Here is a 17968-nt window from a genome sequence, read left to right as displayed (position 1 = left end):
ACCGCCAAGTACTATCTTAAATCTGAGCAAACAGATACAAGGAAGAAGACTAAATGATAAAATAAACTCCAGGAGGAGAAAAACTATTTTATTGTTCAATGTCCAGCATTCTAAAATTCTAAATACAAAAAGTTTACCCCAAAACAATAAAGTATATGAATTAGAAATGAACTGTTAATTAAACAAAATCTCATGACAGCAAACAGTAGATATGGATTCTATGACAAAAAGAGAATTAAAGCTCTTTTCAAAGCTTGAATCTTGTGTATTGTTAATGCATGAAGTCTAGGAGTTTATCTTTCAGTCTGTAGTTGCTATGAGAATCATTATCAGTATGATGACATAAGATCACAGATTTAGTGCTAGAAGGAAACTAAAAGATCATCTAGTAAAAACCTCCTCTTACAGATGGGGAAACTAAGTCAGTCAACTATTCTTTATTAAACTGAAGGCCAGAGACATAAAGTAATTTGTCATACAGGGAGTAAAATAAGAGAGTCAAAATTTGAACTCAAGTCCTTGAGCTGCATTTTCAAAAAAATACAATTGGTTTCTTTAGCTCCTGTCTATCAGGTCAGCATCATAGTGGTCATATGAACTAGGAGTTTATAAAAACAAAAACAAGGAAATGTGGTTAAAGTATAGAAATTAGAATCATTAAATCTAGGTTTTGAACTTAAGCTTCACAGCTTTCTTACTATGTGGCCTTGAGCAGTTATATCCTCTCTCTTGGCCTTACTTGTTTTCAACTATAAAAAAGAAATATTAAGATCTACCTCCACCTCTCCATCCCATGCCTATTGAGATGATCATATGAAACAGCACATTTAAAGTGCTTTGTCATTGTAAAAAAATGTGTTAATACAAGTTGCTTTTATTATCATTATAGCCAGCATCAATTTTTTTACCAAAAGAAGGAAAAACTTGAATGATTCACATCAGTTCACACCAAATTCTTTTGTACCCTTTTATATAGCAAAGTAATTATGAAAATGAACAATACATACTCTAAATATTCCTAAATAAGCATACAAAAAAAAAGTCATACTACCAGTGGGAATGTTCATCAAGTGTCTTCACAGGTTCACCAACATTTCTAGTGTCCCAGAACTTCACCTTGCAGTCATCTCCGCAACTAGCCAGGTAGTATTGTTTATTGGGATTAAAGTCAAGGTCCCTTACCAGCTGTCCATGGGCATTCTCTATGCAATATATCTGGCTAGAAAACAATAAAACATAACAGCACATAAAAATAAATGGATAAGGAAAAATAATTGTGCTCTTTAGAAATATACTGGTTTCCCAGTAACATGTATAATCCATGGGCACTGAGATTTCTGGTGGTTCCATTGGTGGGATGTTAGGGGTAAATTTGGAGAAATCCTAGTCAGTATCACAAAGGGTTTAAGTAGATTTCCCAGCTCTTACCAAAACCTTTTGTCCCACTTTGAGGAAATTGTTGCACATGATACCAGATGAAATAGTGGACGTAATATGAAGCTAGCAACAACCTTCAATTAAGTGAAAATAGTAATAATGCCTGATATTCTTTTTTTTAAGAACAAGAATATATTAATGACTTTTAAAATTGTCTTTAGAGTTTGCATATATCTTAAACATTTGCTATGAGAACAAACTGACTGCCCCCAAAAAGTGGTTTGACTGAAAAAGATTGGTAGTTATGTTGAAGAGCAATGGCAAAGCTATTGGTTAAAAGTTTTAAGAGGGATGCCCACAAGGAGAGGAAGAGGAAGAGTTGGGACAGAAAAAGGAATAAGAGAAGAGAAAAAAATAGGAGAAGTGAGAGAAGAAAAAGAAAAAGTGTTTTTGGTTGGAGGTTTCTTCCCTTTTTCAGTTCCTTTTCCATCTGTCTCTCCATTCTGTACATTTTATCACAGGTAATCAGAGTATCTGTCCTATAAATGGAATCTCCTAATTCTAATAATTGACTTCAAAGTTAAATGGGTTCAGTTGGGGGTTGTCTAGTGAAGTGGTGTGGGGGTAGTTAGAAGAAAGTATCCCTGATTTGCTTCTTCTTTAACCCACTGTCCAATGAACTGAAAGCCTTGCTCTAGATGTCTTTCTATTCACAACATTACCTTATAAATCATATTTTTATCCTTGGGTCTTAACTTAAATCTCTCTTCTGCAGTTTAATTTCTTCTTGTTATGGCATCAGTAGACATGGTGAACAGCTGGGCAACTTCGCTCCTTGTAATTATCTTTCACATATTTGAAGACCATTATTAAGTCACCTTCTAGTCCTCTATTCTCCAAGGTAGATAAACTCAACCCCTTTCAACTTCTCTCCTAGGTTGCCTTTCCAGCCTTAAATCAGTTTCATTGTTCTCTTCTGGACTCTTTTCAGTTTTCTAAAATTTTTCACAAAATGCAGCATCTTAAAACTGAAAACCTTTCAAGAGTAATAGATCAACATATAGAATTAGATACTGGCAAAATATAGATTAGGCAAATGTTTCAACATTTTTTTTCCTGCCAGTTGAATCAACTAAGAAAGTATTAACTAGCCACTATATAACACTGTGGTAGGCACAAAACAGTTCTTTGAAAAGAAATGAAATTTAGTGCCAGAAACATAAGGAAAGTTTTCTGCTATGACTGTTTCTCTGCAAAAATTTTTAAGAGTAGGCAATATTTGATTAGAAAGAACTATTCTCTTTCTGCTTATAATTCAACAAAGACAACAGAATGAAAAATGGATTAAATATTTAGGATTCCAGAATTCAAGGGTTCATTCAGATATTTGATTTTTTAAAATGTTATTCTAAGGGGTCCTTGTCTTTAGATACTAAAATGCTGGATATCCTTTCATAAAACAATGGAATGAGAAAGGACAGAAAGAGAACACTGAGGAATGGTTTTCAATCAGTGTATTTATCATCTTTGAACTCAATAGCTTTCCCCTTCTGTTTATGGAACTAAATAAGCCCCTTTTAAAGATATGCACATGCTAGGAAAACAGCGATTGATTGCTATACCCTGAGCTTACAGAGGGAGCCATAGAACTAAATTTAAAGTTGTCCCCCCACCTTAAAGGCAACAAAAGTTATTACAAGACATCCGTCTTCTTGGTTTAGTGATAAATTACGGTGTGCTGAGGGGATAAACTGTATCTTAAAAAAGCTTGCACAGGCTTCTGTTACCATGACAACAGATATGCACAACATCACTCCTTTGCTTATCAAAATCACAACCAGAGCAGAAAAACACCTCTTATTTGTTACATTGGAACTGTTGGTTGTTGGGTAAAATTACCTAAATGACAAAACTTGATTAACCAGTAGGTGTATATCTTAAAGGTACAGTGATTTTTTAATATATTTACATATAAAACCACAATAATAAAATTATAAAACAAACATTTTGGGGGGGTTAATTAAGTTGTAAATAGTTTTATATATATATATATATATATATATATATATATACAAATACTAGCATGTGGTTACTACTTCTACATAAATTATAAATCATTAGGTGAGTGCTGATTTTAATTTTCCTTATAAATAACTGCTGTTAAAGGGATATCAAAATGTGGCATTAAACAATGACCTTAGGTAAGAACGTTCAATCGCACTCAAAATTAAAAAAAAAATTTTTTTAACCCACAAACATGATTCAAAAACAGGCACAAGCATATTTGTTACCATCCAACCTCTCAAATTCATTTGGTTCTTAATCATTTTCCTCCTCTGCTGCCTATGGGATAAAATATGAACTCCTTAGCTTGACATTTAAGGCCCTTCAGGATCTGACTCCAACTTACCTTTCCAGACTTATTTCATATTACTTCTCTTCACTTGTTATGTTTCAGCCAAACTGGATTGATTAATAGTTAGCTATTATTTCTTTATCTTTTCTTTCTGTTTTCTGCCTCCCTAGATCTGTGTGAGTTGTTCCCTGTGTCTGAAATGTCCTCCTTCCTTCTTCACAGCCACATATTGAAATTCTTTTCTTTTCTTCTATCAAGGCTCAGCTCCAGTGTCACCTCCTGATCAATCTAGCTGAAATCAATCTTTCCTCAACTTTCTTAGAGGACTTGATTCAGACTTCTTCCTTTATCACACTCAACTTCCTATCAGGCTTATGTGTGTTGCTATGGTAATCCTCACTCCCTTAGCAGAGTATAAGTTCCTTGAGGCCAAGTAGTGGTACTTAATGAATGCTTCCTGAATTGTTTAAGAGGGGTGGGGAGGAAAGCCTTTGTTCTTGTCAGCCCAACTCTATATTAAAAAGTGTACTACTGCTTCACTTACCTCATATTTCGAGTATCCCAACCCCGGATGGCAGTGTCATTGGCTGTTGCAACTTGGGTGCAGTTGTGATGTGGGCTCCATCTACCAGAAGTAAACTTCAACTGACCTTTCCCTTCTAAGGCTGTAGAACTGGATAACTTGGCATTTGAACAACATTCCAGAAAGAACAAGAATGGAAAAGGAAATTTAACTCATTGAATTAGGACTCTAGGTATAAAAAATTTTTTTTTTTAACTCAGAAGCATTTTTGTCTTCTTCTCTGAAAAAGGCCCAACTGTTTAAACCTTCTCTGGAAAACTACAAAACCGAGGACATAAGAAAAATAAAACAAAAAGCCTATTAATAGATTCTTTATTAAACAGAAATCACATGCAAGTATATGAATAGAGATGATCTGCTAAAACTTGAAAGACAAATAATTCAAACATCTGGCCTTACATAAAAATAAGGACAAAGCCATTAAAGTATATACCAACATCTTGAGAATAAAAGAATAATAGAATTTAATCAAATGTTATTTTAAATTCTGTCTTGCACTCCCTTTATTCTGAAGATCTCAAAGTACTTTCTATAGAAGTTAATTAAAACTCATTAGAGCAGCAATTAGGTAGTTAATATCTGTTTCAAAGAAGTCCATGGACAACTCTGTCCTGGAAACCACAACTGGATTTATGAAAGTATAGAGGACAGCGTACCTGAAAAAGTGAGAGAAGAGAATCCTTTTCTCTTAAAGAGTGAGGAAAGTGTTAGATTTGGAATATAATCTAGGTCCAATCACCTCACCTCTCTGGGTCTTAGTTTGGTGATCCCTAAGATGAAGGGGTTGGACTAGATGACCTTTACGGTCCATTCCTTGATTTAAACCCTCTAAATTTAGTATTGAGCTACTCTTTTTGTCCTATCTTTGTTCAACTAATCTCAAAAGTCTACTCACATGAACATTTTTTTTTAAACTAATATGGAACTGGCTCACGTTTACTTCCCACTCTAAGTTGTAGAGAAAATGTAATGCACATTTTGCCATTGAAAGAATCTATGCTCTTCCCTTCCCATGAAGCAGATGCTCCACACCTTTGGTTGTACAACAATTATTCCCACCCACTTATCCCAAACAAATAGTGCTCTTCAGTCAATGTGTAACAAATTATCTGATTGTGTCCTGAAAATTCTTCCCAAATATTCTCTAATCAACATTCTTTTTAATTTACATCCAACTGGAAAAATAGATACCCCCTATACAGTACTTTCATGAGAGAAGTGAGACCAATAAAATTAATAATGATAGAATATTATAATTTCAAGAATAGGAATCACTGCTATCACTGAAAGAATCAAATACAGTGTACTCTTGTGGATGTAATTTATAAATTAATAGCATGCCAGAAAGGGCTCTAGACATAGGCAGGAGAACTACATTCAACTTATAGGTAGATAGGAGGGCAGATAGGTGACATACTAGATAAGAGTGCTAAGCCTAGAGTATGTAAGACCTGAGTGCAAATCTGGCCTCAGACCTAGATTTGCTATGTGACTCTGGGGTAAAGTCACTTAACCTTCTTTGCCTCAATTTATTCATCTATAAAATGAGATGGAGAAGGAAATGGCAAACCACTCCAGTTTCTCTGCCAAGAAAACCCTAAATGGGATCACGAAACCTCAAACACAACTAAAAATTCTGAACAACAACAAAAATGGCAGATAGGGCTCTACACATAGGCAGGAGAAATGGGATCAAATTCTGGCCTTGACATTTACTATTTGTGTGAATTTAAACAAGTCATTTAGTCTCTCAAAGCCTCAGTTTCCTTTACTTATAAAATTGTGAAAAAAAATTCACTATCTCCTTTCATAGAACTATTATGAAAAAAACTCTTGTTCTAAAATACTAAAGAAATATAAATTGTTATATTTTTCTCACCTGTTGAGTAGATAGAGCCAAGTGATCCATCTACAATTTGAGTAAAATCCGGCTACAGAAACAGTTTGTGATTGTATAAACACTGTCTCAAAAAAAAGTTTTAGGGGGAAACATTATGTAAACAAAGCTGTAGGGAGTATCTAAATATGGAGACTGGAAAATAAGAGAAAATAAACTGAGAAGGCAGGCACCTCAAGTTCTGATGAAGATCAACCCAGCTCAAAGTGCTAAGGAACCATGGAATTGTTAATGAATTCTGCAGGGGCCCCAACCTAAGAACAAAAGAACACAACACACTACTCTTGCTGGAGATATACTTTCCCTTCTCAGAAAGGGCTCATCAAAATCTTCTGAGATTTTAAAGCCTTTTAAAGCAAAAACACACATCCTATCTCTTTATCAGTTTTGTGAAACCAGTAAAGAAGCAGAGAATTTAAAACACACACACAAAAAGCCACATGGATTTGAAATAGAAAAAGAGAAGGAAATTTACTGAAAGAATCTGCCCTACAGCCACTGAACTGGGAGCCCTGGAGACCTGGTCTTTGGCCATGGCTCTAGCAGGTTGGAAAGTAGACCTGGTGATATCAAGTGTCATCCTGAGAACAAAGTCAGAGCAACCCCTTGTGTGACTTCAGACAAATCCTCTAACTTCTTTGTGTTTCCATTTTATCATAGAATAAAGAAGGAAACTCAACTAGATGACCTCAAAGGTCCTTTCTATTTTTGATATTATATGATTCTAGCCAATTTTTTCTCCTGTTGAACAGGCACAGCCCAATAACCCATCTCTACAATTTGAGTAATATCCAAATGATCTTGGGCAAATTCTTCTACCTCTTGAGGTATATCACTTTGCTCATTTGTAAAAAGTAAAGGGTTGACTTAGATTATTTCTAAATTTTTTTACTTTGCAGGTTCTATGATTCTAATGGCACATTCAACATTAGAAAAAGCCTAAAAACCTTCTACATGGCGTTACAGTAAGACAGAGTTATCTAATGTTACAGTCTCCATCCCAATCTGGTCCTCAGGGGATACGAGGAACACTGAATAGAGTTCACAAGGATGCATGTTACTGTGATTAGAATTCCATGGTTTCTAAAATCTGACTGAATTTTAAAAATCACACTGAGGAATCAAAATTAGGAAAGTCCCATTAGTAGGAGCATTTTATATCAGAATACCTAGAGATAGCTAAAATATTTATAAGAGTGAAGTGGTAGCAGGGTATGGTGATGATTGTACTATCAGCATTACTATGAGGAGAAAAGACCTGCATAAATCACTGGGATAGACAATAATGTTATAGGATGGGCAGATGGGTTCCACAGGAATTTGGTCTACATTTGGACAAAACCAAACCATTAATAAATTCTACAAATAGCTCTTTCAGCACAGGTAAAATAATAAGGTTTTACAGATTATCAGGCATTTCTTCTACTTGGTTATCTTAGGTCAAACTCAATTTAATTAGATAAGCACCTCCCTCATGCAAGACACTGTGGACACCCAGAAATACATTTCAGATACATTAACAGGTTAACAACATACTAAATTAACACTAAATACTGGGAGGGGAACTTTTTAAAGGTTTTACTTGGAGAGTCATTCAAGTTTCTTTACTATTTGATTATATTCTAGTTATGCTTTAGTACTATTCTAAATTACTCTAAAGATACACATTAAATTTCTTCTCAATAATTCAACAATTATTTATTAAATACTTATTGGTGTGAGATTATTGGAGATGAGCTCTAAGGAGATGATCCCAGTCTAAGATAGTTGGCATTAGAGAAATTTTTTGTGACTCTTTCAAGCCTTAATTTCCATGTACTCCTAATTATCACTTAGTTTGCTAATCATTCACCCATAAAGTCAAGCTCAGAAGTCATCTCAAGTCTCCACACTGCTTTCACAGTGTCATGGACAAATCTGGGAGGGACCCAGGGGACATAATATCTAATCACATCCTCTCATTTTAGATATGAGCAAAGTGAGGCCCAAAGAAGTTAAATGACCTAACATACACAAGTAGAAAGTAGCAAAGCAGAGATCTGAAGCATTGCCCTAGAATTCCAAATCCAGTACTTCTATTGTACCAATCAAAGGGCTTCATGTCTCTAATGAGTAAAATGTGTTTCTATGAAATGACTTCCCTATAATCCCACTCAAAAACATGTTCAAGACTGCAAAAATTCAATGTTGGTGTAATATGGTTCTTTGTAACCTCCACCCAAACTCTTTCTTCCATACATCACACATCCATTTAGAGATTGGTATGGTTTAAAATACCATCATATTAGCCCAAATATAATCTATTTCCCCTTCTAGTCAGGTTTATATAAAATTTGAGTGTAGTTAAAAAAAATAGTGTGGGTTTTTTTAGCATATACTTATCCACACATATAATTTTTTTAAACTTTTTTTTTCCTTTCAGGAGCTTAGCTGTTGTACCTCAGATACACTTGTATTTATTATAAAAAACTGAATAATGCCAATGTGGTGGGATGCTACCATGTTCTTTATAAGCTCAATTATATTTGTTTTGTAAAACTTAAGTAACAATGCCTCTTTTTATAACAGATGTCTACTGTAATTGTTTTTCTCTATTCTGTACTTTGTTGTTAATAGTTTTAATAAATGTCTGCATATAACCTTTTTTTAAACCCTTACCTTCTACCTTAGAATCAGCAATATGTGTTGGTTATAAGGCAGAAGAGCAGTAAGGGAAAGACTTGCCCAGGGTTGGGCAGTTAGGAAGTGTCTGAGATGTGAAGATGAGATTAACTCTCCCCTGCCCATATTTAGATTTAATCACCAAAGCCATATACACTCCACTTAAGTTGAGTGGGCTTATGTGTGCATTACTGGTTGACAAATCAGAATCAACTGACTGCCCCCTGGGCAGTCCTAAGCAAAACTTTAGCTGTAATTGGTACACATAAAAAAGAAGGAAGAATAAAAAGGAAGCGAAGAAAAGAAATGGTCTTTAAAAATGCTAAGAAATTCCTGTGAAGAGGTCTTTTGCCTTCAACTTGATCTTGAAGGAGCTCCAGCTTGAGACCTCTGACTGTTCTTGGATTTTTCCTTTAGAACTACCACATGGGGTGAGTGAAAAAAGGTTGACTCCTTTCCTGGATTTTCTGAAGGGACTAGCCTCATGAGAGGCCTACCCTATTGAGAGACTTCATGCATCCCTTTGTGGTTGCCATCATTGTAAAAATTAAATTTAATCTCAAATAATTTCAATATTATATTTTAAGAGATTTATTAATGATCATTAGAAATAAAGGGAAAAAAGATAACAAAAAAAAGCATGTGCCCACAGCTAATCAATCCTTTCAAAACCCCTGTTTACCATCACAGTCATGACCCAGGAAGCCAACAAGGCAAGACCAGGAACCCCACTGAATTTAATCCCGCTATCTACAGGAAGTACCTAATGATAGGAAGTCAGAGGGCTCCTGTGAAATGTAGTTTTTAGGGTAATAGATTTCCAATTACACAGAGGTTGAATTTGAACCCAGTACCTCTAGGCTTGGCTCTCATTCCACTGAACCACCTAGCTTCCCCCTACACATATAATTTTCAAAGATATATTTCAGGAGTATGGCCTATGTTACAATCAAAATAGTATATAAAAGCAAATTATGGGTAGGTTTGGGGGGAGGTAAACATCTGAGATGCAGCTCCTCACTGGGATAAGAACAAGCATTGGATCCATCATTTCTTTAGGACATGTAACTCCATGATGAAGAAACTCTTTCTCCCAATTCTGGAGAGCATTCTCCCTGCAACACAGGTTAAGTAATTTGTCTAAGGTCACATAGTCAGTATGCATCAGAGACAGAAACTGAACCCAGGCTTTCCTGGTTCAAAGGCTAGATCTTAATTGCCTGTGCAATGCTGCTTTGCATACCATATTATGCATTATTGAAATAGTATTATTAAAAAATCAATACTTTAAGGTGATAGGCTGAATCAGCCATTTTCCCCTAATGTCAGGGCTCCCCAATAGACTGATTATGAGCAAACAATATATTTAAACCCTTACTTGAATGATTTAGGCTTCAATTTCCTCAATGGTAAAATGAAGGGATTAGATTAAGTGGCCTCCAAAGTACCTTCATGATCTAACTCCTAGGATCACATATATATGATGTCATACAGGCAGCTCACAGCAGGCCCCACCTTTTCTGTGACTTGAGGATAATCCTATTGGGCTAGGAATAATAGTGAATAGAAACTAACTAGTCTCTGACTTTCCCTCTACTAACTTATGAAATGTTTTCTATTTCCATAAAGAAAATTGGAATGTGGAAATAAAGAAAAAAACCCAGAATGTTGCATATTTATCAATCTCATAATCATGCAAAAGGTAGTAAAAACCCAAAGCGTATATAGCCTATAGTCAAGAGAAAGTCTTTGTGAAAGAGGCATGTACAAATAAGTCTTTGAGGCACTAAACAAGAAAAGACATTCCAGGCACAAGAAATTACATGAGCAAGAATATGGAAGTAGAAATACAAGTCAAGTTGTTTTGAATGGACCTAATTAGAGCAGAAAGATTTTATGTTGAAGAATAGTGATTGGATGGATAGGATGGGGCTAGTTTACAGAGAACCTTGAAAAGCAGGAAGAAAAGTTTGGACTTGATACAGTTGGCACCTTTGTAAGTATGTGAGCTAAGAAGTGTCATGATGTGGGGGATATTTTAGGAATATAAATCTGGCAGTGGTGGGTGGGATGGTTTGGAGGGCAGAAAGACTATAAGCAAGCAGAAGGCTACTGCCAGGTGTGAGGTGAAAAGGAAGAACAGGAAAAGACAAAAAATATGAAAGGTGAATCTTAATAAAATCAACTTTAATATCAATTTTTGAGTGCCCACAACAGGTAGACAATCTAACATAAGAGAGAGGGCAAATCCATCATATTTTTTGGTGTCCTGGTGTAAAGAAAAGAAAATTCAGTAAAAAAAAATCCACAAAAAGCAATCTACTTGGTAATGGATCTTTAGCAATAAAGAGAAATAGTCAGTGATTCTGGTTTTATTTATTTATTTTTTAAGATTAAAGGCATTCTACAAAACCGAGTTTTCCACAGGTTATGCTACTAATGCCAGGGCAGAAAAAGAAAAGTTACATCTTCTAATGAACAAAATAAGACTTGCATCAAGTTTTGTAATATATAGGGGGCACATTTATATCAAGGGCCTCAGATTTATGACTGCATCAAGAGACAACTTCAAAACCAAAAAATCAATAAAGGCTCTGGCACTAAAAAATAATTATAATACAACAGGGAGCTTAAAATTAACACTAAATTTAATGAGGCTAAAAAAACCACCTTTGGCATAGTGCCGTATACACAGTAGCTCAACAATCTGATTATCAATGATACTAAAGTGTCAATTCATTCATTCATTCTTCATATGATAATATAGTAGAAAGAACCCTGGACTCAGAAGACCTGGGATCACCTCCTGGCTCTCTCACTTACTAGCTTTGTGACTTTAGACAGTTATTACTTCTCTGAGCCTAATCATATTAAATTTTTAAAATTTATTTATATATATATATAAATATATAATATTTATAAATTAATATAATTAATTATGTATAAAATGGGAAAACTAAATACTATTTACCCTACAGGTTATTGTGATAATCAAATGAGAATACAGAAAACATTATGTAAATTTGACCTATTATCCATTCATTTATTTGTTTAGTAAACACTTAGAAAATGGAGATTTTCTTGGGATAGAGAAAAATAAAAAGCAAAGAGTTTCATTTTTAAGTATATATTAAAAATCTACTTTGTATATAGTTTTCAGAAAACAATTTTTTTCCATGTTCAAAAACTTTAGTTTGGCATTTAACCCTCCACAATGTGGTGCCCACCCAACTTTCAAATCATTTCCTATTATTTCCATCATGAGCATGCTATTTCATTTAAACTGACCTGCTAGTTATTTCATGTATAGAACATTTCATCTATCCCTTCTGTGTCTTTGAATGGGAGGAGTTCCATTTGGTTGGAATAAAGTCTTTATCACTCCCTCACCTCTTTGGAATTCCTAGTTTTTTCAAAATACACCTAATAGGCCACCTTATATGAGGCACAGACTGATTCTGCCTGACCCCAATGTCTGTGCTTTCTCTAAAATTAAATTGCTTATTTTGTTTTTTCTTTACTTATATTTTGTATTTGTTTATTACACTATACAGTAGAATGCAAGCCTCTTGTGGCAGGAACTATTTTTTGGGGGGGGCTGCATATCTCTTGTGTCTAGCACAAAGTTTGTGCTTAATAAATAGAATTGTTTAAATTGAATTGACTTGAATTTCAGGATAAAAAGCATTTACTCAATGTAGTCAAATTTCATCAGATCTAGGAAAGAACATAATATTATTTTGAATTTCCTCACTTTCTTTTGGTTTGTTTTAGAAGGCTTGTTTAAAAAGACAATGGAAAGAGAAAAAAGTGATCCTCCTCTGTAGGTGCAACATTTCAACACTAATAGAGAAGATGAATGTGTATCCAACTACCTTGACCTAGGTTTCTGAAATTCTAAACTAGAAAGATTATAAGATAAAATTAATATACCTATACACATAATAAAGTAGACTAGAAAACTGAAATGTAAAGAACATTACAATATCATTTGGAGAATACAACTTGTTAAAAATAGTTCTATTTATAAGTCATTTCCTTGAAGAAAATAGAATCATGAAAATGTCTAATTTTAAAAACCTTCAATATTTTAAAGACCTCATAGATTTATTTTGATATTTAATTATGTTGTGTTTATTTCCCTGGAAATAACTTATCAAGCATGACTGTCTTTTTGAGATAGTAATAACTGTACTATCCTTTATTGATGAAACGCCACTTCTCAACTAGCCTTAATGTATGAACTTGAATTGCTCCACATCATATATATACTCTGGCCCATTCAGATTCACACAATTCAAGCAATGAGCCTCCTTTCTTCACAATTAAAAAACAATTTTTAAACAAACCTAAGTGTATCACCAAATTTCTCTTCATTTTGGAAGTTGACTGTAAATTCCTAGTGGGTAGATTGCATTTCTGTAATATGGGAAGAATTAAAAAATCATAAATTCATTTAGCTCCTTATATTTCAATAATTCCACACACATACAAACATCATTAAAAATTATTTTAGAGGGAGGAATAATTTGTTCTTTATTTCTCAGAAAGGCTAGGGGAATTTAGAAACAAATATATGTAGTGATATTAATAGTTAAATATCAACATTTTTAGTAATAATTTTCCAATAAGACACCATAAAGAAAAATTAAAAAATACTACTTGACTTTAGTATTTGTAAAATACAAAAAATACCTACAGTTTCTGTGCTGCTGAAATTGGATATGCAACCTACTCAATTACTATAACTCATTTATGACATCTCAGGCATGATTATAAAATAATGTGACTAATTTTTAAAAGATAAACATACTAGACTTTATACATTTAAATGAATACAATCCTTGAAAATCTTTGGTTTCAGAAGCTAAGCACTTCTTCTGATGATTCAAGTGAAGATAGTTTAAATTTACAAAGTGCAAAAAAAAATTTACAATGCAAAAGGCATTGCCCTACATGCTGGGGATACAAAGATGGAATACTTCACACTGCTGTTGCTGCCTCCACTAAAGCCTCATCATGATGTAGAGGCAAGCCTCAGTTCACAAGGGCTATACTCGGCCTGTCAGTTCTGACAGAATCTAGCAAGGTGGTAAGGCTTCAAACACTGGGCAGGGGATAGCAGGAAGAGGGAGGAACTAAATATCTGTTGCCCAGAAGTCTAGATTTTCACAAAGGCTCATCAGCAGTTTGGGTACAAAGTGATTTTTAAATATATTTTATGTTTACCTTAGCAACTTTTCTTACTTCTCTACTAAGTTACAGAGGTCTTAATGTATGATCAGTGTTGGTGGGGAAAATGCCCACAGAGATGAATTTACAGATACTTGAAGTAGTGAATGTCAGTGTTCAAAATATTTTATTACTATTTTAGAATTGGCTTGAGTGACAATTTATGAACCATTAAAAATAAGTTTTAATATTTTGTAATTATATTATTTCCCATTGAATTAAATTCAGTAAACCAAAGTACCTACTATATATAAGACCCTCTGTTGGACACTGGGGATACAACCATAAAAAAGTCAGGTCTTTGTCCGGAAGTACTTTACAAAGAAGATTATGACATCTATACAAATAAGTACAATATAAAGTAAATGGGCTAAGTATAAGGGAGGGGTGGGGTTTTAGACAAAGTACTTTGAAAAATAAAAGGAGAGAGACAGAGAGACAGAGAGAGAGAGACAGAGAGAGAGACAGAGAGAGAGAGAGAGAGAGAGAGACAGAGAGAGAGAGAGACAGAGAGAGAGAGAGAGCTTTATTTAGCCACAGGATCAGAAAAGGCTTCACAGAAAAGGTGGCTCATCATTTAGGGATACCTAAGCCCAATTGAAGGTAAGAGGGAAGGAGTTAGTAGATAAAGAAATACTGAAGATGAAAGAGAATGATCAATGTGGCATGAAAGATGAGAGGAGGTAAGATAAAGGACAAAAGTGGAGGGTGAGGGTAGGCTTGGTAAGAAGGAGAACGTAATCCTCTGAAAATGGAGCAAAGGAAGAGAGGTAGATGAGCAAGGCAGGGCTTAAAAAGGGAAAGAAGCATTTCAACAGGCAGTGATGGGAGAAGAAACATTCCAAGAGAATAGGACTATATGGGGAAAAAAATAGAGGCTAGACAAGGCAAGACAGGATCAGGGAATTGTTATTAGTCTAGTTTGCCTGGATGGAATGTGAAGGAAATTAGAATAAAATAGAGTTAGGAAATTAATTAGTCCACAAATATCTGGCTAAGAAGCTTAATTTTATCCAAGAGGTAAATGGGGAGACACTGAAGGTTTTTTAGCAAAGAAGCAAAATGACGAGATTTGTACAATAAGGTGATTTAGACAGAGGAGATTAATGGTAAAGATGAAGGAACAATACTCTAGATGAGCAGTGATGATGATTTGAACAAGGATTACGTGTATAATTATGAATGGAAGAACACATAGATATTATAAAGAGATAACTGATAGAAGGGCTTAGCAATTGATTAAATGTGAGAGGTGTCAAATTTGCTGCCTACAAAACTCCTAAGTACTCCAAACCAGATTAAAATGCAAAGGGGAAGTAGTTAACAAATAAAAATGCAATAAAACATAGATAATGTTAATTTGTTGGTTTCTTAGTGGCCCACAAGGATCCATTTATATTTATGTCTGATACCACTGATGTAGAGGGTAAGAAGGAAAAGAGTATTAAATATAACTCCAAGGTTTCAAGAATGGGTGATTGGAGGGTATGGCAGGGTAACTAATAGAAGAGCAAAATTTGAAATAAGTAGAGGGTGATGAGTTTAATTCTAAGCATGTTGAGTTTTAGGCAGTGGTGAAACATACAGGGGGCATTCAATATTCCAATACCAGAAAGTATCTGTGACCTCATCAGCCCGAGTATTTACTCCAACCATATAGAATATGTTATCCATAAATACCTAATGCCATCCCCTCCTGTCTCCTTGGGCTAATTGTCTCTAAAATTATCCTTTATCTCTAATCTCTTGTTTATTCAGTCATGTCTGAATCTTTGTGACCTCATTTGTAGTTTTCTTGTCAAAGATACTGCATTGGTTTGCCTTTTCTTTCTCTACTTCATTTTACAGATGAGGAAACTGAGGCCAAAAGGGTTAAATGATTTGACCAGGGTCACACAGCTAGTAACTGTTTGAACTCAAGAAGATGAGTTTACCTGACTTTAGGTTCAGAACTCTACCTACTGTGCCACCTACCTGTCCCCTCTAATCTATAATCTCTCCTTATTTACTAACTCTTTCACTTCTGCCTAAAAATAAAACCAATTGTCCTCTATGCTTTAAAAAATATCACTTGACCATATCTCTCTTCCCTTTCACAACCAAATCCTAAAAAAACCTGTCTACATTCATTGCCTGTATCTCATGTTCACTCACTTCTCAAAACTTTTCAACTGAGCTTCTGACTCAACTGTTCTCTCCAAAGTTGCCAGTGATCTCCTAATTATCAAATTTCAAGGCTTCATCTAAATCCTCATCCTTCCTGACCTCTCTGTAGTATTTAGCACTACTGAGCTCCCTCCATTCTCCCAACCCCTATTTTCATGACACGACTCTTTTGGCTTTCTTCCTCCCTGACTGACTACCTTTCAATCTTTTTTACAGGATCATCTTTAAGACTGTGCTCCCTAATTGTGGAAATACCTCAAAGCTTTGTTCTGTGCCCTGTTCCCTTCTCTCTTTACACTCATTCGGTGACTTCATCAGTTCTCATACTAAGTGAGTTTTGGCTGGGGCTCAGTCCTCTATGCCAGTTTAAGAACATCTTTTCATAATATTCCTCTGTGTTATTCTTCTCCCTCCCTGATCCCTGGAGAGGAAGGAAACCTTAGTCAGGGACACCATTTAGATGAATTTGCAACAGTCTACATGAGACACGATGGGAGCCTAAACCTGGGTGGTGGACATGTGACAAAAACAGATGAAGAGTGCTATGTGAGATGTTATGGAGGTAGAATGGATAAGATTTGGCAGCAGACTAAACATATGTGCTCAGGAAGGATGAGAAAACAAGGATAACATCAAGCTTGAAAAACTCAAATGACTAGAAAGATCTATTACCTAATAGAGTCCATATTCCTTATTTTGGGCTTGGGCCTTTCACAGTTTTGTTCAAACTAACATCCTAACCTTTCCTCATATATACAATGATTCAATGTCCATTGGAGAAAATCCTAAAAAAGCTTCTACATCCATATGGGGAAAGACAGCAAAAGGAGGAAGAAAAATCTCAATATAGAAGTGCTTTCAGCATTGTTTTATTTTCCCTCTCTGTCATCATTTATATGTTGATAAAAGAAATTTCTTCTTGAAGATAGGGAGTACAACCTGATCTACAGACAAAATATCTACATACAAATAAGCTCAAGTGGAAACGGAAATTTCAGCCAATATGGTTCCCCCCTCATCAAAAACTGAAGACCCTGTTGGAAAGCATGGGCTCTAGACCTCCCCTGAGTTCTGCTAATGATTATAAATGGCAAAGAATCTACAATTTAATTGCAAAAGGTAATGATGCAGGGAGCATAAGATTAGATTCACCACAGAAGGTAATATCCTCAAACAATAAAAAAAAAATTGAGAGGCTTGGTGTGAAGATGGTTGAAATCGATAGAAAGGTTTCTGTATTAAATACTACAGTGGAGGATCACAAAGTGATATTGACAGAACTGCTGACAGAGAATAAAAAAGGAGAAAGAAAACTAAATTGGTGTCTGTAGAAAATAAGTTACAGATTAATCACACTACCATAAAATCATTTTTAGATAGCTTAGGGTCTAAAGATACATTAGCAGTTTGATTATCAGACAGCAGCACAAAGTTGGAGAAGATAAAAACCTGCTGAATGCATCAGACTTTTTTTCTTCTGGACATTCTAGTTATGCAGATACCAAGTGGCTCCTATCGGAGCAATATTTATTACCACAAAATATATCCCTTGCTGTATGCCAGGATGCTTGATAACTATAGAAACAAACACAGGTAGATGAAGTACTAAAATTCACCTTTAAAACTGTTTTTTTTTCTTATTCTGTTTTATTCTGAATGTAACAAACATCACATCAAATGAGCATTTCCATATACA

General features: G+C 34.8%; 1 protein-coding gene across 4 annotated transcripts in view; it reads right to left on the bottom strand.

Moving 5' to 3' along the window:
* The window catches only part of EIPR1 (EARP complex and GARP complex interacting protein 1), a 279220-nt gene that overhangs the window by 20064 nt on the left and 241188 nt on the right, over positions 1 to 17968 (bottom strand). For all 4 annotated transcript variants that reach the window (XM_056813353.1, XM_001381318.5, XM_056813354.1 and 1 more), the window contains 2 exons: positions 4278 to 4414; positions 1052 to 1219 (listed from right to left, as the gene is read on the bottom strand). In XM_056813353.1, the coding sequence (XP_056669331.1) occupies positions 1052 to 1219; positions 4278 to 4414 (305 nt within the window). The remainder of the gene's footprint in view (positions 1 to 1051; positions 1220 to 4277; positions 4415 to 17968) is intronic.

Source organism: Monodelphis domestica, chromosome 1 (assembly GCF_027887165.1).
Source record: "Monodelphis domestica isolate mMonDom1 chromosome 1, mMonDom1.pri, whole genome shotgun sequence".
NCBI lineage: Eukaryota > Metazoa > Chordata > Mammalia > Didelphimorphia > Didelphidae > Monodelphis > Monodelphis domestica.
This window is presented reverse-complemented; position numbering and strand designations above follow the sequence as displayed.